The sequence below is a fragment of the Arvicola amphibius genome, chromosome 1 (genome assembly GCF_903992535.2).
Source record: "Arvicola amphibius chromosome 1, mArvAmp1.2, whole genome shotgun sequence".
Classification (NCBI taxonomy): domain Eukaryota; kingdom Metazoa; phylum Chordata; class Mammalia; order Rodentia; family Cricetidae; genus Arvicola; species Arvicola amphibius.
In genome coordinates, this window is record NC_052047.1 from 52,188,609 (window position 1) to 52,204,480 (window position 15,872).

At 37.7% G+C, this 15,872-nt stretch overlaps 1 protein-coding gene across 5 annotated transcripts in view; it reads left to right on the forward strand.

The window, feature by feature from the left end:
* The window catches only part of Kcnip4 (potassium voltage-gated channel interacting protein 4), a 486,636-nt gene that overhangs the window by 433,572 nt on the left and 37,192 nt on the right, over nucleotides 1-15,872 (forward strand). For all 5 annotated transcript variants that reach the window (XM_038335455.1, XM_038335447.1, XM_038335465.1 and 2 more), the window contains exon 3: nucleotides 13,070-13,139. In XM_038335455.1, the coding sequence (XP_038191383.1) occupies nucleotides 13,070-13,139 (70 nt within the window). The remainder of the gene's footprint in view (nucleotides 1-13,069; nucleotides 13,140-15,872) is intronic.

Below are 15,872 nucleotides of genomic sequence, written 5' to 3' on the forward strand. Positions count from 1 at the left end.
CTCTTAAAATGAACACATGTTCAGATGGGAAATGCAAGTGTTAGAGTTTATGTTATTTCATAAGCCTGTACTTGCTGGCTATTTTGAGGAAGTCAACTTTTATGTATTAAGTAAATCAGTGCATATATAATATTTAAACTATTATAGCTAATAAAAAGAAAGATAGGAGTTATACTACTTCAGTTTTGGGGTAAATATATTTATGCACCGAGTTACCTGCTTCTCATAGCCTCCAGTCTTGCAGGCCCTCGTAACTCCATTCGTATTCCTTTTATATGTATGTATTTTAAAAAGCTTCTGAACTAGAAGGTTTAGATATGTCTTTCAACAGCCCTGAAAATTGAGCAAAGATGAAAACAAATAATTGGAACTATTGTATGTATTATATTACTTCTCAGCACAGTTCAGTTCCCACTAATACTCAACTCTTAAAATAGCACCACGGAGGCCTTCCTCAGACTTTCAGTAGAAAACAGACCCAGCTAAAATTTCTCAACCATGTACATATCACAAAAATAATAACTACCATCATTATTAATAAAAATGAAGAATAAGATTCAACGGCAATCCATACACACATATTAACAATTATGAGTTATCTAGGTTAAGAATAAAATGTTTTTTCTCTGTTTTCTTGCTAATTTTTTTCAAACTTTAGAGATGAGAGGAAGAAATTTCGATTCTTTGATTTCCAGAAATGTTTATACATCTGTGGTAAATTATTCTTCAATCAGAACATGGCAGCTGAGAAACAAGAATCCAGAGGGGCCAGGACAGGTCTGCCTTCAACTCCTATTTGTTTTGTTGATAGGCAACCTCATGCAAAGTTAATGCTAAACAATTACACATGTCAATACTGTGAAAAGTTAGAAATACAGGTCTAATGGATAAATGAATTTCTCTGTCTTTCTAATGTGACTGAGATTTTTACTGAGTACATTATACAAGAACTGACCACGCTATTCTCTCCAAAGACCTATAAAACAGGTGATGGAGAATCCAGTATATTTCAGGGATACCAACATTCTAAGACTCTCAAGTCCCTCACTTAAAATGGTCTACAATTTACATATAAAACCTATAACTATTCTTCAATATCTGTTAAATCATCTCTAAGTTACATACAATTCTAAGGCGATGTAAATACCATTCAAATAATTGTTATGCTGTAGTGCTAAGGAGATAATAACAAGACTCAAGAGTCTATAATGATTGGTGTGGACAACAGACATCCTTGGCCTAACTACAGTACAATATGAGTGAGTAGAAGTTGTGAGGCATACAATGATTCAACCAGCCATTGCAGTGCTGGGGGAGGGAAGGTGAGCGGCAGCTAGAGGCCTGCTTTTATCTTTGTTTATGTGGATGTAATATAGCGTCCAATGTGCAGTAAAGTCAAGTTATGTTTTATGAAACTTTCTGGACTCTTTTGATCATAATTTGTATCTGTACTTGGTTGAATTCATAACTGTAGATACAACCAATATTGATAGCCAAATATACTTTACTTACCTTATTGTAAATGGTACAGGCATTTGATGTTCATCCTAGATAGCTGACCTTGAGTTACTTAACCTTGTTTGAGAGCATCTCACTTGGGCACCTTGGCCATCTCTTTAGTGGATGATCACATCGCAGATTTTCTGCCCTCCTGCCCTCTATCTCTTGTTGACTTCTCTTTATCTTTCAGGGCTCTGTATAAAAGTAACATTCTTTAGGATGTCTCTAGAACCTTTCCAGGTTCAGCCCTTCCACGTTTTCTTGTAGAATTTACTAGAACAGTAACCAAAGGATTATCTGTATCGCCTGTGTTTAGCTTATCAAATAGACCCTAAGCTCTACATGAAGGGCCTCCTCCATAACATTGATTGTTTTAATCCCTTACTTATTTCCATCCACTCACATGTGCAATATATTTCTAAAATACACACTGAAAAGAGCTTAGAGGTGTGGCTCAGAGTGGGGTCCTGGTTTCCATTTCCACTATGGGAACATATTTTTGAGGGCTAGTGTTAACTGTCATCAGAATCCAGACTTGAAGATCACGTGGCAGATAGGCATCTGAGCATGCCTATGAGGGATGGCCTTGACTGCATTAGTTGAAGTAGGAAGTCCCACTTTGATGTAGATGACAAGAGGAAACTGAGCAGCAGCAGGCGTGCATTTGCACTCGGATCCTAACTATGGATGCACTGTGGCCAGCTTCAAGCTCCCACCGTCTTGACCTGCCTACTGTAATGTATTGTCCTTGGACTTATGAGTTAACACAAACCTTTTATCCCTTAAGTTTCTTTTGTCACAGTATTTTATCAAAGCAACAGGAAAAGAAACTAAGAAAAAAAATATAAAATCATTAAACAAGAAAAATCTCTCAGATGTTAAACTTACCTGAACTCCCACTGACATATATGATGTGCATAGATTCTAAGCCAGGTACTACCAAATTTCCAAGACTACAATCTAAACAGTATGAAACTGGAAGAATGTCTTGGGATTTTCTGATACTCCTCTGATAAGTGCCTCGAAATTAGTAAAACACACCTATGACAGCATTTTGAGAGAATGGTGACACAGTGGGTAAGAGCATCCCTGAACATGTGCTGCAGCCCACAGGCTGATGAATCCAATCAGCTAGACGGGGATAAAGGAGAATACAAGCAGACCCTCGCAGTCTCTCCCTTTCTCTACTCCATGGCCCCCATGACATAGGCTGCTGCGTTCCACCAGTTGTTATCCAGAAATCTCTTAATCCGTCAAACGAAATTAATATTTTCTCCTTTAAGTGGCTCGCTTAGGTATTTTTGTCACAGTGGGAAAATCCTAAGACAAACGTCTTCTAGAATGATGCTCATCTTAGGAAACTGTATTCCAGTGTTTCTAATGTCTCAGGTCTAGGGTGACTTCATAATATTGAAAACCTACCCCTTTGATAAAATTAGGAAAAAGGTTTTTCATGCAAGGGTTGTTGCCTTGCTTTGAAACAAACAGCTGCGGCAAGTGGAGCATTTGAAAAAGAGCTGTGATTTATATAACACCACCAAAACAAAATTAATTTCTTGATATTGAAAATTGCAGTGTGGTTATATAAGAGGATGTCTTAATTTTAAGAAGCCTATGGGAGTAAGAAAGTCTCCGAACTCAAACAATTAGAAGATATTTAAGAACAAATAAAATACCTTATTTATGAAAAATGGGAAAAAATAACAAAAGCAAGTAGGTGCCAGAGGGGTCCCCATTGTAGAAATCATCCCAGCATGGAGAAACTGCAATGGAGTGTTTCCCAATGACAGGTGGCTCCAGTTTGTGTATGATTTATCTTTATTTAGGTCCCATGAATAAATAGCCACAAGATATGCATACTGATTTCAAGGGTTGAAATTATTTCCTTATAAAACAATGAAGTGGACTTGCACAGCATGACTCCACGCCCACAGTAAAGTTTTCACACTCAATTTTTAATTTCTTTTTGTTCTTATGTCAACTTGCTAGCCTTCTTGTTTTCTAAGACCCACCACCACCACCACTATTACTATGATTAGGATTACGATTAGGATTTTATTCATTAAAGCCACTAGTGACCGTATAAACATAAAGTAATTATAAATTTAGGCTTTGCTGCTCCCATGCAATAATCTAGAATGAATGAAAAAACATCTCTGAGCTTTTATCTCTGAAACAGTTAAGTCCTCTAGGTATTTAATATAGGAGCAAGGCTTACTGACACTTTCCATAAGGAAAAAAATACTTTTCCTGACAGAAATGTAGCTGGATATGCACCAAGTTTAGGTAAAGACAAACCTTGAAAATGACCAGAAATTGTGATCCCCGTTAACATAGAGGACACTACTGCCCCCTTGTGTCTCAATAGGACATTAAACCGTAAAGAGTGTTCCAGGACAATTATGCTGTGTTTCTATCACCTGTGCTCCCCGGGGCAGTTTAAAGAGTTCGGTGACTGCTGCTTGGAATTAACAAGGCCCAGCATCACCTGTACGCCACCAAATCACAACAGTCACATGGGGAAGAGCTGGTAGCACTCTCACCTGGAGCCAGGGCACAGTGCACTTGCTGCAGAATGGCGCCGGGAGACAGTACAATTTCAGCAGAATGGCCTTCTTTGCAATGCCACCTGCTGACCCTCTGCTAATTGTCTGCCCTCCTCAGAGAAGAATCTTGAAGAACCACCAGACAAAGGCAAAACGAAGAATATAGAAATTTCTCAAGTCATTACAATAGACAGAGCGCATTTATCAGGATAAACACTAATTTGTTTTACAGCCAAGCTCCAGAGTCTCAGGGCTGCATCAGGAAGCTGTAGGTAAGAAGACAGAAGAGACAAAAGAAATGCAGGAACTCATGTCTGCACCCACACACATACGTTCACCTGTCCACACATGCCCACTCCTATGCAGGAGCTCATACCTTCATAGACATAGAAAGTTTGCTCTTCCATACTGTTCGATTAAATACATTTTAGGATAACATGAGTTACTTACGTTTTTGTGCCCCCTTCCCAATGTTTAGGTAAGAGACTGGTTGGTGTGGATATTTGAGCTACACTTCTCATCACAAAAGTCTGAAAGCTCCTGGGGATGTGGACATGCCTGCTGATTTGCTACTGTGTCCCCAGGGTCCCAATAAGTGCTTGCTATGGGAATACTTGCCTACTATATAACTAGTGGTTTCTGTTTCTGTGAATACATGGGGCTCAAAGATATTGTAATAAAGTTACGCATTTTTTCATAGTTACAATAATGTTTGGGAAAAAGCTTAGTGATATGTAAATTTCTGTAGTCCAATCCCAGTTCAAACCCAAGGCCCCCTGATTAAACCTCTCTCTGACCTCGGCAACGTTCCTTAAACTATCCTGAGCTTGTTTGGTACAAGCCATGTGGGAAAATATCTGCTTGCTATGAGGATTTAATGAGAAGATGTTATCTCCTCCACTGCCTGGCTCAGTGCCCAGCAAACCCTGGGCAATCATTAAAAGTTAGTTTTATTCACCCACCACAGCTCCGACCTTCCCTCAACTATTCTTTGGATATACTTTAGAAAAGGTATTTCAAACTCTGAGACTACACAAAACAATTCAGCTGTATATATCCATCTGTTGGGATAATCGCAGATGATATATGTCTAGGTCCAGAAGAACTGTCACCAAATTCATTTCAACACATGAATTCTCATTTTTGTCTTCATATTTTGTCAAGAGATACATAAAAATGTAAGAATACCGCAGCTTAGGTTAAAATGTTTTTTTACTACAAGTAATGGAAACATCATTCAATAACATTGGTTTAGCTAACGAGGAATGTATATAAGCTCATATTGGAAGGTCATCAATGATGGGCCTAATGAAATTATCAAGGATTCAGGACTCGCTAATATTCCAGAATAGGAAAGTTCAATTGCAAGGGAATAGAGTGTTGCAAAACTGCCCAAATACACCTTGCTCTAGTTATATGAGCGAACATCTGCCTCAGAATATTTTATCCTTTCTGACTGAAGCACTCACTCTAACTGTTCCTCTTGAGAACATTTTTAGAAGTTGATTTCTTTCAATATCACTGGGTTGATACCATGCCAATCTGAAAATGGTTAATCAATTAATCAGATCTGCATAGTGAAAAAACAAATAAATACGAGACACACCTCTTTATCAGCTAGACTAAGAAAGAATAGTTTTTTTTAAAAAAAAAAATCAGCAACAGCCGGGCGGTGGTGGCGCACGCCTTTAATCCCAGCACTCGGGAGGCAGAGGCAGGCGGATCTCTGTGAGTTCGAGGCCAGCCTGGTCTACAAGAGCTAGTTCCAGGACAGGCTCTAAAAAAGCTGCAGAGAAACCCTGTCTCGAAAAACCAAAAAAAGAAAAAAGAAAAAAAAAATCAGCAACAAACAACTCTGGTAGTAGAAGCCAAGGTTTTCAGTTTGAGCATCCCACAATGGCTATCATATATAGATCTTCAGTTGTACCACAGGTGAGTATAAGAATTAATAAAATATGTAAATGTTTTAAATATGCAATTTCAACTATTACAAAGATAGCCCAAAGAATATTCATTTCACAACGACTTTTTAATATAATGTATTTATTTATTCTGACAATTTTATATACAAATACAATGTACTTTAATCTTGTCCACACTCACGCCCCTTCTACATGTGCTAAGATTCCCCCACACATCCTTCTAACTTTGTGTGCTCATTTCTCAACCCACTCAGTTCAGGTCCTTCCCACATATGTATGGACAACACTCCCTCTTATTTCAACCACAATATTTTGACCTTGATTATTAAAGATTAGTTCTAAATGTCCTATTCATCATTAGATTTTTTGTATGTTTGTATGTGGTATATATGATGGGCGTGGGTTGTGTACCTGTGACAGTGTGCTTCTACAAGTCAAATTCCAGGAGTCAGTTCTCCCCTTGCATCATATGGGTCCTACAGATCAAACTAGGGTTATCTTGCTTGATGGCCAATACCTTTACCCACTGACAATTCTCCCTAGCCCTATATATAAATGCTTACTTATAATCTTAAAGCTGAGGGAATGACACCTGATAGAAGACAACTCTTCAAGAGAAGATAACTAGAAGAGTAGGGAAGTAATTTCAAGATAGATGATATCATTTGCTGTATATGTCTCATTTGTATTCCATTACAACATTCCTAGTGCATTTCCTCAGAGCTAGGATAAGTTTGTATGAAAAGTTGAAACATCTCCTTATGAGGTGAAAATATAAAAACTAATAACACATCTCACAAACTAATTTTCTTAGAAATTTCCTACGAATAGATGTGACTGCCTCAAAAGTGCCATTCCTACACTTTCCTTGATGACACCATCTTTAACATGCTTTCGCTTATGCAAGTCTCATTGAGAATACTTCTGGTTTAAGTTAGTGAATGAAAGGCTCCTGAATTTCTATCGACATTTACTTCTACAATCATGACCTTTATTTTCCTCCGCTATTATTCACAATTACAGCATCCTTCTGTCGATGCTGATGATATTAGATAGAACAAACTTAATTTTCAATACAAGAGGAGGAGGCCTAATTCATGAATCTGCTTAATAAAAATCATTGCATTTTAATAGGCCTATCCTATTTTGGGTTCAAGCATTTTGATAGATACAGTTTAACCTTCGTCTAATACATTAATGTTACATTCACCCATTCTATGAGGGAGCTCTGCCTCCCAAAGTCTTGTTAACATATGAACTATGCAAATTGTGCAAGATAGAGGCTGAGATATCATTATGTACATTTTATTTATTGAGTCTAATACCAGCTTTCTGAGGCCAATGTCATTTCAATTTTACAGAGAAATACAATAACACAGAAAGATAAAACAAATTGTCGCAACTTTCACAGCTTGTAAATGGCAGAAGGACTTACAATTGAGTTTTTTTTATTGTTAATGAACGTTTATTATTATTATTTATTATTTTTAATTGTTTTTATTGTACTATATACATTTTTCTTCGCTGCCCTTCCTTCTTTCCTTCTCCCCTTCTACACTCGTCCGTGACTACCACAACACTTATGATTTTGAAGACCAAGACTACTAACATTGTACTATCTTGCTCTGAATTTGCCATGGCAGAAAATACCAACAATCTCAGGGATGAAAGAGCATTTCTGGCACCAGTGCATTAGCCAAGATTACTGATAAGGCTTGGAAGCCTATTATGTAACTAAGGGAAATGATTATAACTTTATTGACCTTGATCTCCATACCTTTAAAACAGGAGTATGAAACTGAATTTCCTTGAAAGTTGCTTTGAACACTGAATTTTCATGAATCTATCATGCAGGGACTCTGGTCTGCCATTTCCTAATTAAGGCTTTTTTGGTAGTTTTCCCTTATGGCAGTTTTGGTCATCTGTAAACTAGAGGTAATATTAATATCTAGCCATCTAAATGAGATAACCAATGTCATACATTCAAGACAATGCCTGGAACACATCCTGTGCTCACCATTATCATCACATTGTCATTATGAAAGGTCAATATTTACTAAAACAAAACAAACAATAAACATTTAAGCTGGGAAGTGGTGGTGCAGACCTTTAATCTCAGCACTCAGGAGGCAGAGGCAGAAGCACTAAATCTCTAAATTTAAGGCCAGACTGGCCTACAGGGTGAGTTTCAGGATAGTCAGAACTACACAGAGAAACACTGTCTCAAAAAGGAAAAAAAGAAAGAAAGGAAGAAAAATAAGGTTAATATTTACAATATTTATTACATTGTCATGACACAGCTAAGATAATCAAATGAGCCATTAGTAGCACAGCTATATTGTCACAAAGGGCAGAGATCTCATCAAGAACTGACAAATTAACAGCAGTCATGTACAATAAAATAATATTTCATGTTTATTGGATTCTAACTATATCATGGTGAGGGGTTTGAACAAAAATAGTGGAAACACACTTGTCATTCCATATTAATGCAACAACAGACACTCGGAAAACTCTACATCCTTAATCTTTGGTGGAGAAGCACTTACAGCCTTCTTAAGCCGAATGCCAAATCTTTACCATAAATGTTTTTAGTGTCCATCTGCTCATGAGAGTAACAATTACACAGTGAAAAAGAAGATAAAACAGTATTTACTGAACTAAAGGCAACAATTTCTATTTTAAAAAAACAAACAATTCTCTCTCTGTCTCTCTGTCTTTCTCTGTCTCTGTCCCTCTCTGTCTCTTTCTGTCTCTCTCTGTCTCTGTCTCTCTCTCTGAATCTCTCTCTCTCTCTCTCTCTCTCTCTCTCTCTCTCTCTCTCTCTCTCTCTCTCTCTCTCTCTCTTTATGTGTGTGTGTGTGTGTGTGTGTGTGTGTTTGTATGTAATCAATGTCTCTAATTTTGAGTAAAATTATCTCCAATTGTGTGTGGCTTTCCCTATCACAGGCATGATGAGAGAAGCTGGTTGTCAATTAGACCTTGCATGCTTTCCCAAAAGAGCATATTTCCACAGTTAATTCTTCAGACACTATGGCCCTGATTATACACCTAAAATGAAAAAAAATATCCAAAGGCAAGGGTGCATAACAATTGAAGGAGTGAGAGAAGTGTAGGTTTGGTTCTAATGAAGTTTACATTACACAAGAATTAAAACATAGTTATTTAGGACTTTTCCATATCTAGATTCAGAATAATAGGAGAGCTATGAGATATTTGAGAAGCATTTAGTGGGGCTGGAGATTGCCTCAGGAGATAAGAACACTTGTTGCTCTTGCAGAAGACCCAGGTTAGGTTTCCAGTTCCCACATGGTGGCTCACAACCATCTATAACTCCAGTCTCAGGGTATTCAGTGACATCTTCTGAACTCCACAGGCAACATGCATGGAAATGGTATGCATACATACATACAGGCAAAATACCTATACATATAAGGTAAATTTTAAAATCTTACAAAATAAAGACAATAAAACTCGGTGAGGGCTGGAGTGTAGCTCAATTGGTGAGGCATGTACTAAGCATACATGAAAACCTATATAACTGTTATAAATGGATACATTTGGAAACAATCATTTTGATTGAGGTAACCCAGATCAGAAATACAAAAGCTGCATGTCTTCTTTCAATTGTGGATATTATGTCTGAATCTACTAATATGTGCATCTCATTTGGAAGTCAAGCAATCAGTAAGGTGCCATGGGATAGTATCAGAAGACAGAAGACAACACATTGATCTAAAGAAGCAAAGGGAGATAGAAAAGGAATGGTTAAATGGAGTTGGGACTTAGAGAAAAGGATAAATGAAGGAATAACTAGCAAGAAAAACCTTCTGCAAAGGTCATAGGAGATACTGCTATTACTGGAGAAGTTTCCTACAATATGGTAATGTATATGCAAAAAGAACTTAAATGTAGTTACCATATAGAGGGGTGCAATACCATTAATAGCTGCCATAGACTAACAAATAGGAAATCAAATGTCAGAAATAGTTTGCCTCTACTGAGGTTGTTGGTCAGGGAGGTCCCACAGAAATCCCCCCAAAATATTACAGGTTATTTTACAATGTTCTTAGTTACCTTCCATAATTTTACATGAGACAATATTGCAGAAGACATCATATGCTTGAGTTATAGAATGTGAATAAACCAAGCTACTGCATCTCAAATTATGTGTCTTTTTTTTGCAAAAGACAGCAGTTAATAGAGACCCACAAATTATAAAGATACAGAGAATAAGCTATTGAGGAGTCTCTCTCTCTCTCTCTCTCTCTCTCTCTCTCTCTCTCTCTCTTTCTCTCTCACACACACACACAACCACTAAATGCGACAGCTATGCTGCTCTCTGATCGTTGTGGAAGAAGGGATGGAAAGACTATAAGAGTGGGAGGCAGTAGAGGATGACAAGGGCACGGTGTCTCTCAGACACGAAGGGCTAATGTATGTATGGACTCACAGCTGTTGTAGTGTTATACACAAGGTCTATGGGAGCTCAGCAAGACAAAATGCCAGCATGGATAGGGAAGGAGGGCATGAAATCCCACTCCCCTAGCTAAAGAGCTGTCATAAATTGATATCTCCCAAGAAAGGGAGTGTTATTTTTCTTTAAGGTATAGTCACTAAGAGGTCTAACACATTTCAGTGGATGGTCACACACTTGTATTGGCAGCGCTAATAGGCCTCATTGATTTTTGTGAAATTAAAAAAGGAATAACAATCTTGGGCTCTGATAGAAAAAAAAAACATTGTTTTGCTTATTACTATAGTCCCAGAGCCTAGATTTTGTATAAATGCATAATTTCTATAAATTAAAATTAACGTAATGAATATGAAATGGATATAAAAAATTTTACCTGGTGAGGCCTACTGCCCTCAAAATCAATGAAGCATTTCATTTGCTGAAAAATTATTTCACCAGACAAAAACAAGCATTTATGAGACAATCAGTTTCTACCAATCCTTTCTTATTATAAAATACATCCATCAAATATGCCTCAAGACAAAAGGTAACTGACAATTTACAGAATATAGATGGCCCTTTGTATTTGACCCTTGTCTTTTGCCAGCATCACTTTTGCTGGAAGGATGTTTTCAAATTCTGACTGTGCAAAAATTTCTCACCTGATGGCAGACAGCCAAACGTTTTCTTTCCCTCCATGGCCACAAACAGATGGCTCATGGCTGAGTAGCTAATCATTCACAATTTACATGTGTGAGAAGTCCAGCCACAAAGTGTTCATTTGTGCTTATAATCCGTCCCCTACTGCCAACAAGAGTTATTTAATCAAAACTTTTGAGTAATCGAGTATTCATATGCTACTTTATTTCTTTTTTCTAAGTTTGCACGTGTTGGTTTGAACTCTTTTATATATTAGCCATGGTTACCCATAAGAAAAACAAATGAATTTTATATTTGTGTATAAAGACACATGTTCACGTATACAAAAGGTGAAAGAGGAAAGTAGCAAGGGAGAGAGAATGGAAGGAAGAGGGAAGAGAGTAGGATGGAGGGAGAGAAACAGAAAAGAAGGAAATGGAGGAGGAGGAGGAAAAGAAGGAAGATTGACGGAATGAAGAATGAATGACTGCTAAAATACCATAGAAGTCTTGCCAGTACAAATTCTGAGCTAGGAAGCCAATAGGCTATGCAATCAGGGAATGTTTGAAGCATAAAAAGGCATCCTTTATGAAACAAAGATATGACCCCAGGGACCCCTACTGATTAACACTGCCAGACTTTGTTCTTTCCAAGACTCAAGGAGATTGAGTGACTCTCACCACCATGGCAAAGGATGGATTCCTTCAGAAAAGCTCAAAAATTTAAGTGTAAATTGCATTCATAAGCACATTAACTGAAACATCCAGAATTAGGCTCGACCTTATTTGGGCTCCAGGTCATAAAAAAAGCAGCACATGGAATTAGCCATGCTTTGGTTTGCCTGTTTTACTTTTTTAATGTTTGTTTCTCCTTCCTTTGTTCCAATATTCTTAGATCTTGAAATCATTACTGTTTCCATAGAACTCCTTTAATTTAAAAATAATTGTAATAACGTGGAAAGTACCAATCTCATTTACATCTTCCTCTCTGACTGACTGAATATCCAAGTACTTTCTGGTCTACGTCTCTACTGCAATGAAGATACGCTAGCTGCTACCTGTCATTGATTGATTTAATATGTTGACAGATTCTGTAAATACAAACTCACATCAAAGCTATCAGTCTAAATTGTTTATAGACCAAAGGCGATATTTCTCTTGAACAAATGAGAAAAGTGAAAATCCCTCCAAGGAAGCTCATTACAAATGAAGAACTAACTGGCTTATCGGAATAAACAAAGCTCACAGTTGAGAAACAAGCTTATTAGTAAAGTGGTGACTATTTTAAGCCTTAAAGGGATTGTTAGTTATTTTCAGTAATAACTTCTTTTTAATTGTATTTTTAAACTTCATATATATGTAGTGTATTTATATCAAATTTATATCAGCTTTTCCTCTGCTTCCTCAAGCACCTTCTGCTAGGGAGTAGACTGGAGGGGAGGCTAGGGGAGACAGCAGGAGGGGAAGAAGGGAAAACTGTGGCTGTAATGTAAAATAAAGAAACAGAAAAAGAAAAGGGAAAAAAGAAAAAGCCAAGAATGGAGCTGACCACTCAGCTGGTTACCTTGTGTGCTGTAGCTAAAGCTGAGCAAGGCATGGAGACCAAGTCAGTAAGCAAAACTCCTCCATTTTTTGTTTCATTTTCTGCCTCCAGGTTCCTCTCTTGAGTTCCTGCCCTAATGCCCTTCAATGATGGAGTGTAAGAGAAAATTAATCCATTCTTTCCAAAGTCATCATGGATCGCAGCAATGGACCGCAAATGAGGGCGGCGCTCCATATGAAAAGATATTTAAACCTTCAGTTTCAAGATTTTATTTCTTGAATACATGAGAAAAATACTTTATGCCCTCCCCACCCCTGTGTGTGTGTGTGTGTGTGTGTGTGTGTGTGTAGTAATGATGATTAACTTTCTTCATGCATCTTTGCATAGAAGTCAACTCTATTTAAAATGTATAAAATCCCTTTTATGAAGACTTTGCTAACATCACTTCTTGCCACTTTCCCTAGGAATGCCCCAGTGGTGTTGTTAATGAAGAAACCTTCAAGGAGATTTACTCGCAGTTCTTTCCACAGGGAGGTAAGTACAAATGTGGACTTGTTAACATATTCGCAGCTAGAGTTAGGCATGCAATCTTGAGTTTGGTTTAATCTTTCATAGTGTGGCTCTACATTTTTAATCTTCATGTAAAAGAATTAATGCACAGCATAGAAGCTCATAGAATTTTAAGTGAATCATAAAAATAAGCTGCATTCAAATCATTGAATCTTTAAAAGACTATTTCGTAATTTAACCAGAGTAACGCTCTGTGCCCAGCACATTGATGCTCCAATATACACATTGCTTTCTGACCTTTAGAAGGAGTCCTCAAAATGGCTTTAGGCTCTACCAAGCGCATTATGGTACTCATTTGATTTTTCTCAGCTCTCAAAATTAGGGCAAATGCAATTACCTTCAATTTACAGATGTGAAATCTGGGGCTTAGCGAAGTTAAATGATTCGATTAGGGTCACACATCAACTCAGTGGCAGATCTGGGTTATGACCTAAATTTTTTTTTGTGTGTGTGTAGCTCTAGCTAGTGTACTTTCTGTTTCTCCTTTTCTTTCCAGTAACTTCTTACTGTAACCTTCCACCTGAGAAAATTAATAAAAATCTAGCTATTATTTTAGTTGTAATAAAGCTCGGCATAGAATAGCGGTGTTGCCTGAGTGTTAGAGATGAGTGGAGAGGGGCATATGTTACCGTGTCTTCTCTAACTAGTCATTGAGACCAGTGTAATACTCAGCTACATGTGAGGAAAAACCAGAGCAAAAAGATGTGGCCAGCCTTCAAATATAGGATCCTATAGTCTCTTTAGCGAAAGGACAATATAAAGCAAAGTCAACATGAAGTATGGCTTGTAAGATGTGGAGTTAAAAATAGTACTATATGAACCAGCTACAGCCGTAATTAGATGTTCTGCTGAATCATGAGCAATTAAAAAGTGTCTAATATATGCCTAGCTCCTAGGAATGCCTTATCCTTCACCACTCAGCCCCCTTCCCTGTGATTTTTTTTCCTCTTAATATGGAAATTAATGTGCAGGGAACAAATTCACTTCTGGAGTCACCCATGGCCTCCTCGTCCTCCCAGGAGTTTTCCTGTTCACGATGATGATGTCTTTCAGCTTTAGAGGGCAGCAGAGATCCCCAAGTCTAGGTAAACAGGGTGTAAACAAAGAGACAGCATACAAACAAATATGACAATTTGTGGGAAACTGAAAGGATTTTAATAATTGACTGTATTGTATGGTATAAAAAAAAAGTGTTGGTGATAATATCCAGAAGTCTGTCATGGTTACCAGGTAATTTGCTATAAGAAAACTTGGGATATAATTATCTCAACTTGAGCTGTGTGCATTTAGTTATCAAGAAATAAGGAAAAAATATAAAGATCAAAGTCAGAGAAAATGACGGAGATGTGAAGGTTATTGGCAACAAAGTAGTGAGTTAATTCATGTTGATATTACTTGGAAGAGTGTGTTCATACAAAGTGGAAAGCCTCATGAGTCAAGCAAGGGGGCATGGGAGGAAATAAATTCATGAAGGACACAGGATGGACATAGAAATAAGTACAAGGAAAATTAACAATTCAGAAGGTAAGAAAATGGAGACATAAAAGTCAGTATCTTCCAAGAAGGTAAGGATCTGAATACATCCTCAGGACACAGGAGCATGAAGAAGGACATGGAAGTCACGGTTGAGTTTGATCTGAGCAACTTTTATAAAGGGAATCAGACATAGATAATATCCCAACTGCAGAGGCTAAGGGGATAAATGGGAAGTATGCAGACTATGGCCACCAGCAGAGAAAGTATTTTAGTACAAGTAGTCAGAGAGTGGTAAGAGGTATAGAGAAAGCAGGCAAATACGGAGGATGAACTTTTTTTTTAACATAGCAGAGACCAAAACCTTAGATACAGGAAAAGTATCATGCAAAGAGAGAACTTCAGTAGCTTGATAAAGAGGGCTTATAACACGTAGCATTCCATTCTACAGGAAATAATAATAGAATAGAACCCTAGTAGGGACATAAATTAGAGTCTAGGAAAATTTCACAGGACTGAGCATTTTATCTCTGAAATTTGTTCAACACAGGAGGCATCTACTGCCTCTTCCTGTGCTTGTGGCCTCAGTAGACTTTGCCCTTTACCTGGATGTAACCTTTCTAACCCAGCAAAACAAAACAATAGCATCTGCCAAAGGAAGTTCAACAGTCTCTGAACTGGCCCCTCTGGCTGGACTGCTTCTTCCCCTGACCATGGTCAATTTTCAAAGTCAGTAATCCTGTTAAAATACAGGCCCTCTCATGTCACAATTCTGAAAGCTTCCAAAATACAAGTTATATATCGTAGCATGCATTGTTGTTCTGGCCTCTGATTGTCCTGCTCTCCTTCCTTCCCTCCCTCCTCTCTCCCTTCCCTCCCTCTCTCTGTCTTACCCTTCCACAATCTCTATAACTCATTCTGTTTTAGCCATGTGACCTCCTTGATAGACAACCAGAACAGCAGACATTGTGACTTCTGGGATCTTGCACTAGTCCCTGTCCCCTGGAATCATTTTGCTACAGTCCACATCTCTAATTCTCACCATGTTTTGCTTTCTTTATTGAAAAAAAATACATTTCACACAATATATTCTGATCAAGATTTTATCCCCACAACTCCTCCCAGATCCTCTCCACTTTCCCAACCACCTAATTACACACTTCTTTCTCTGTGTCTTCAGAAAACAAACAAGCAAGCAAGAAAACAAGAAAAAATAAAAACATT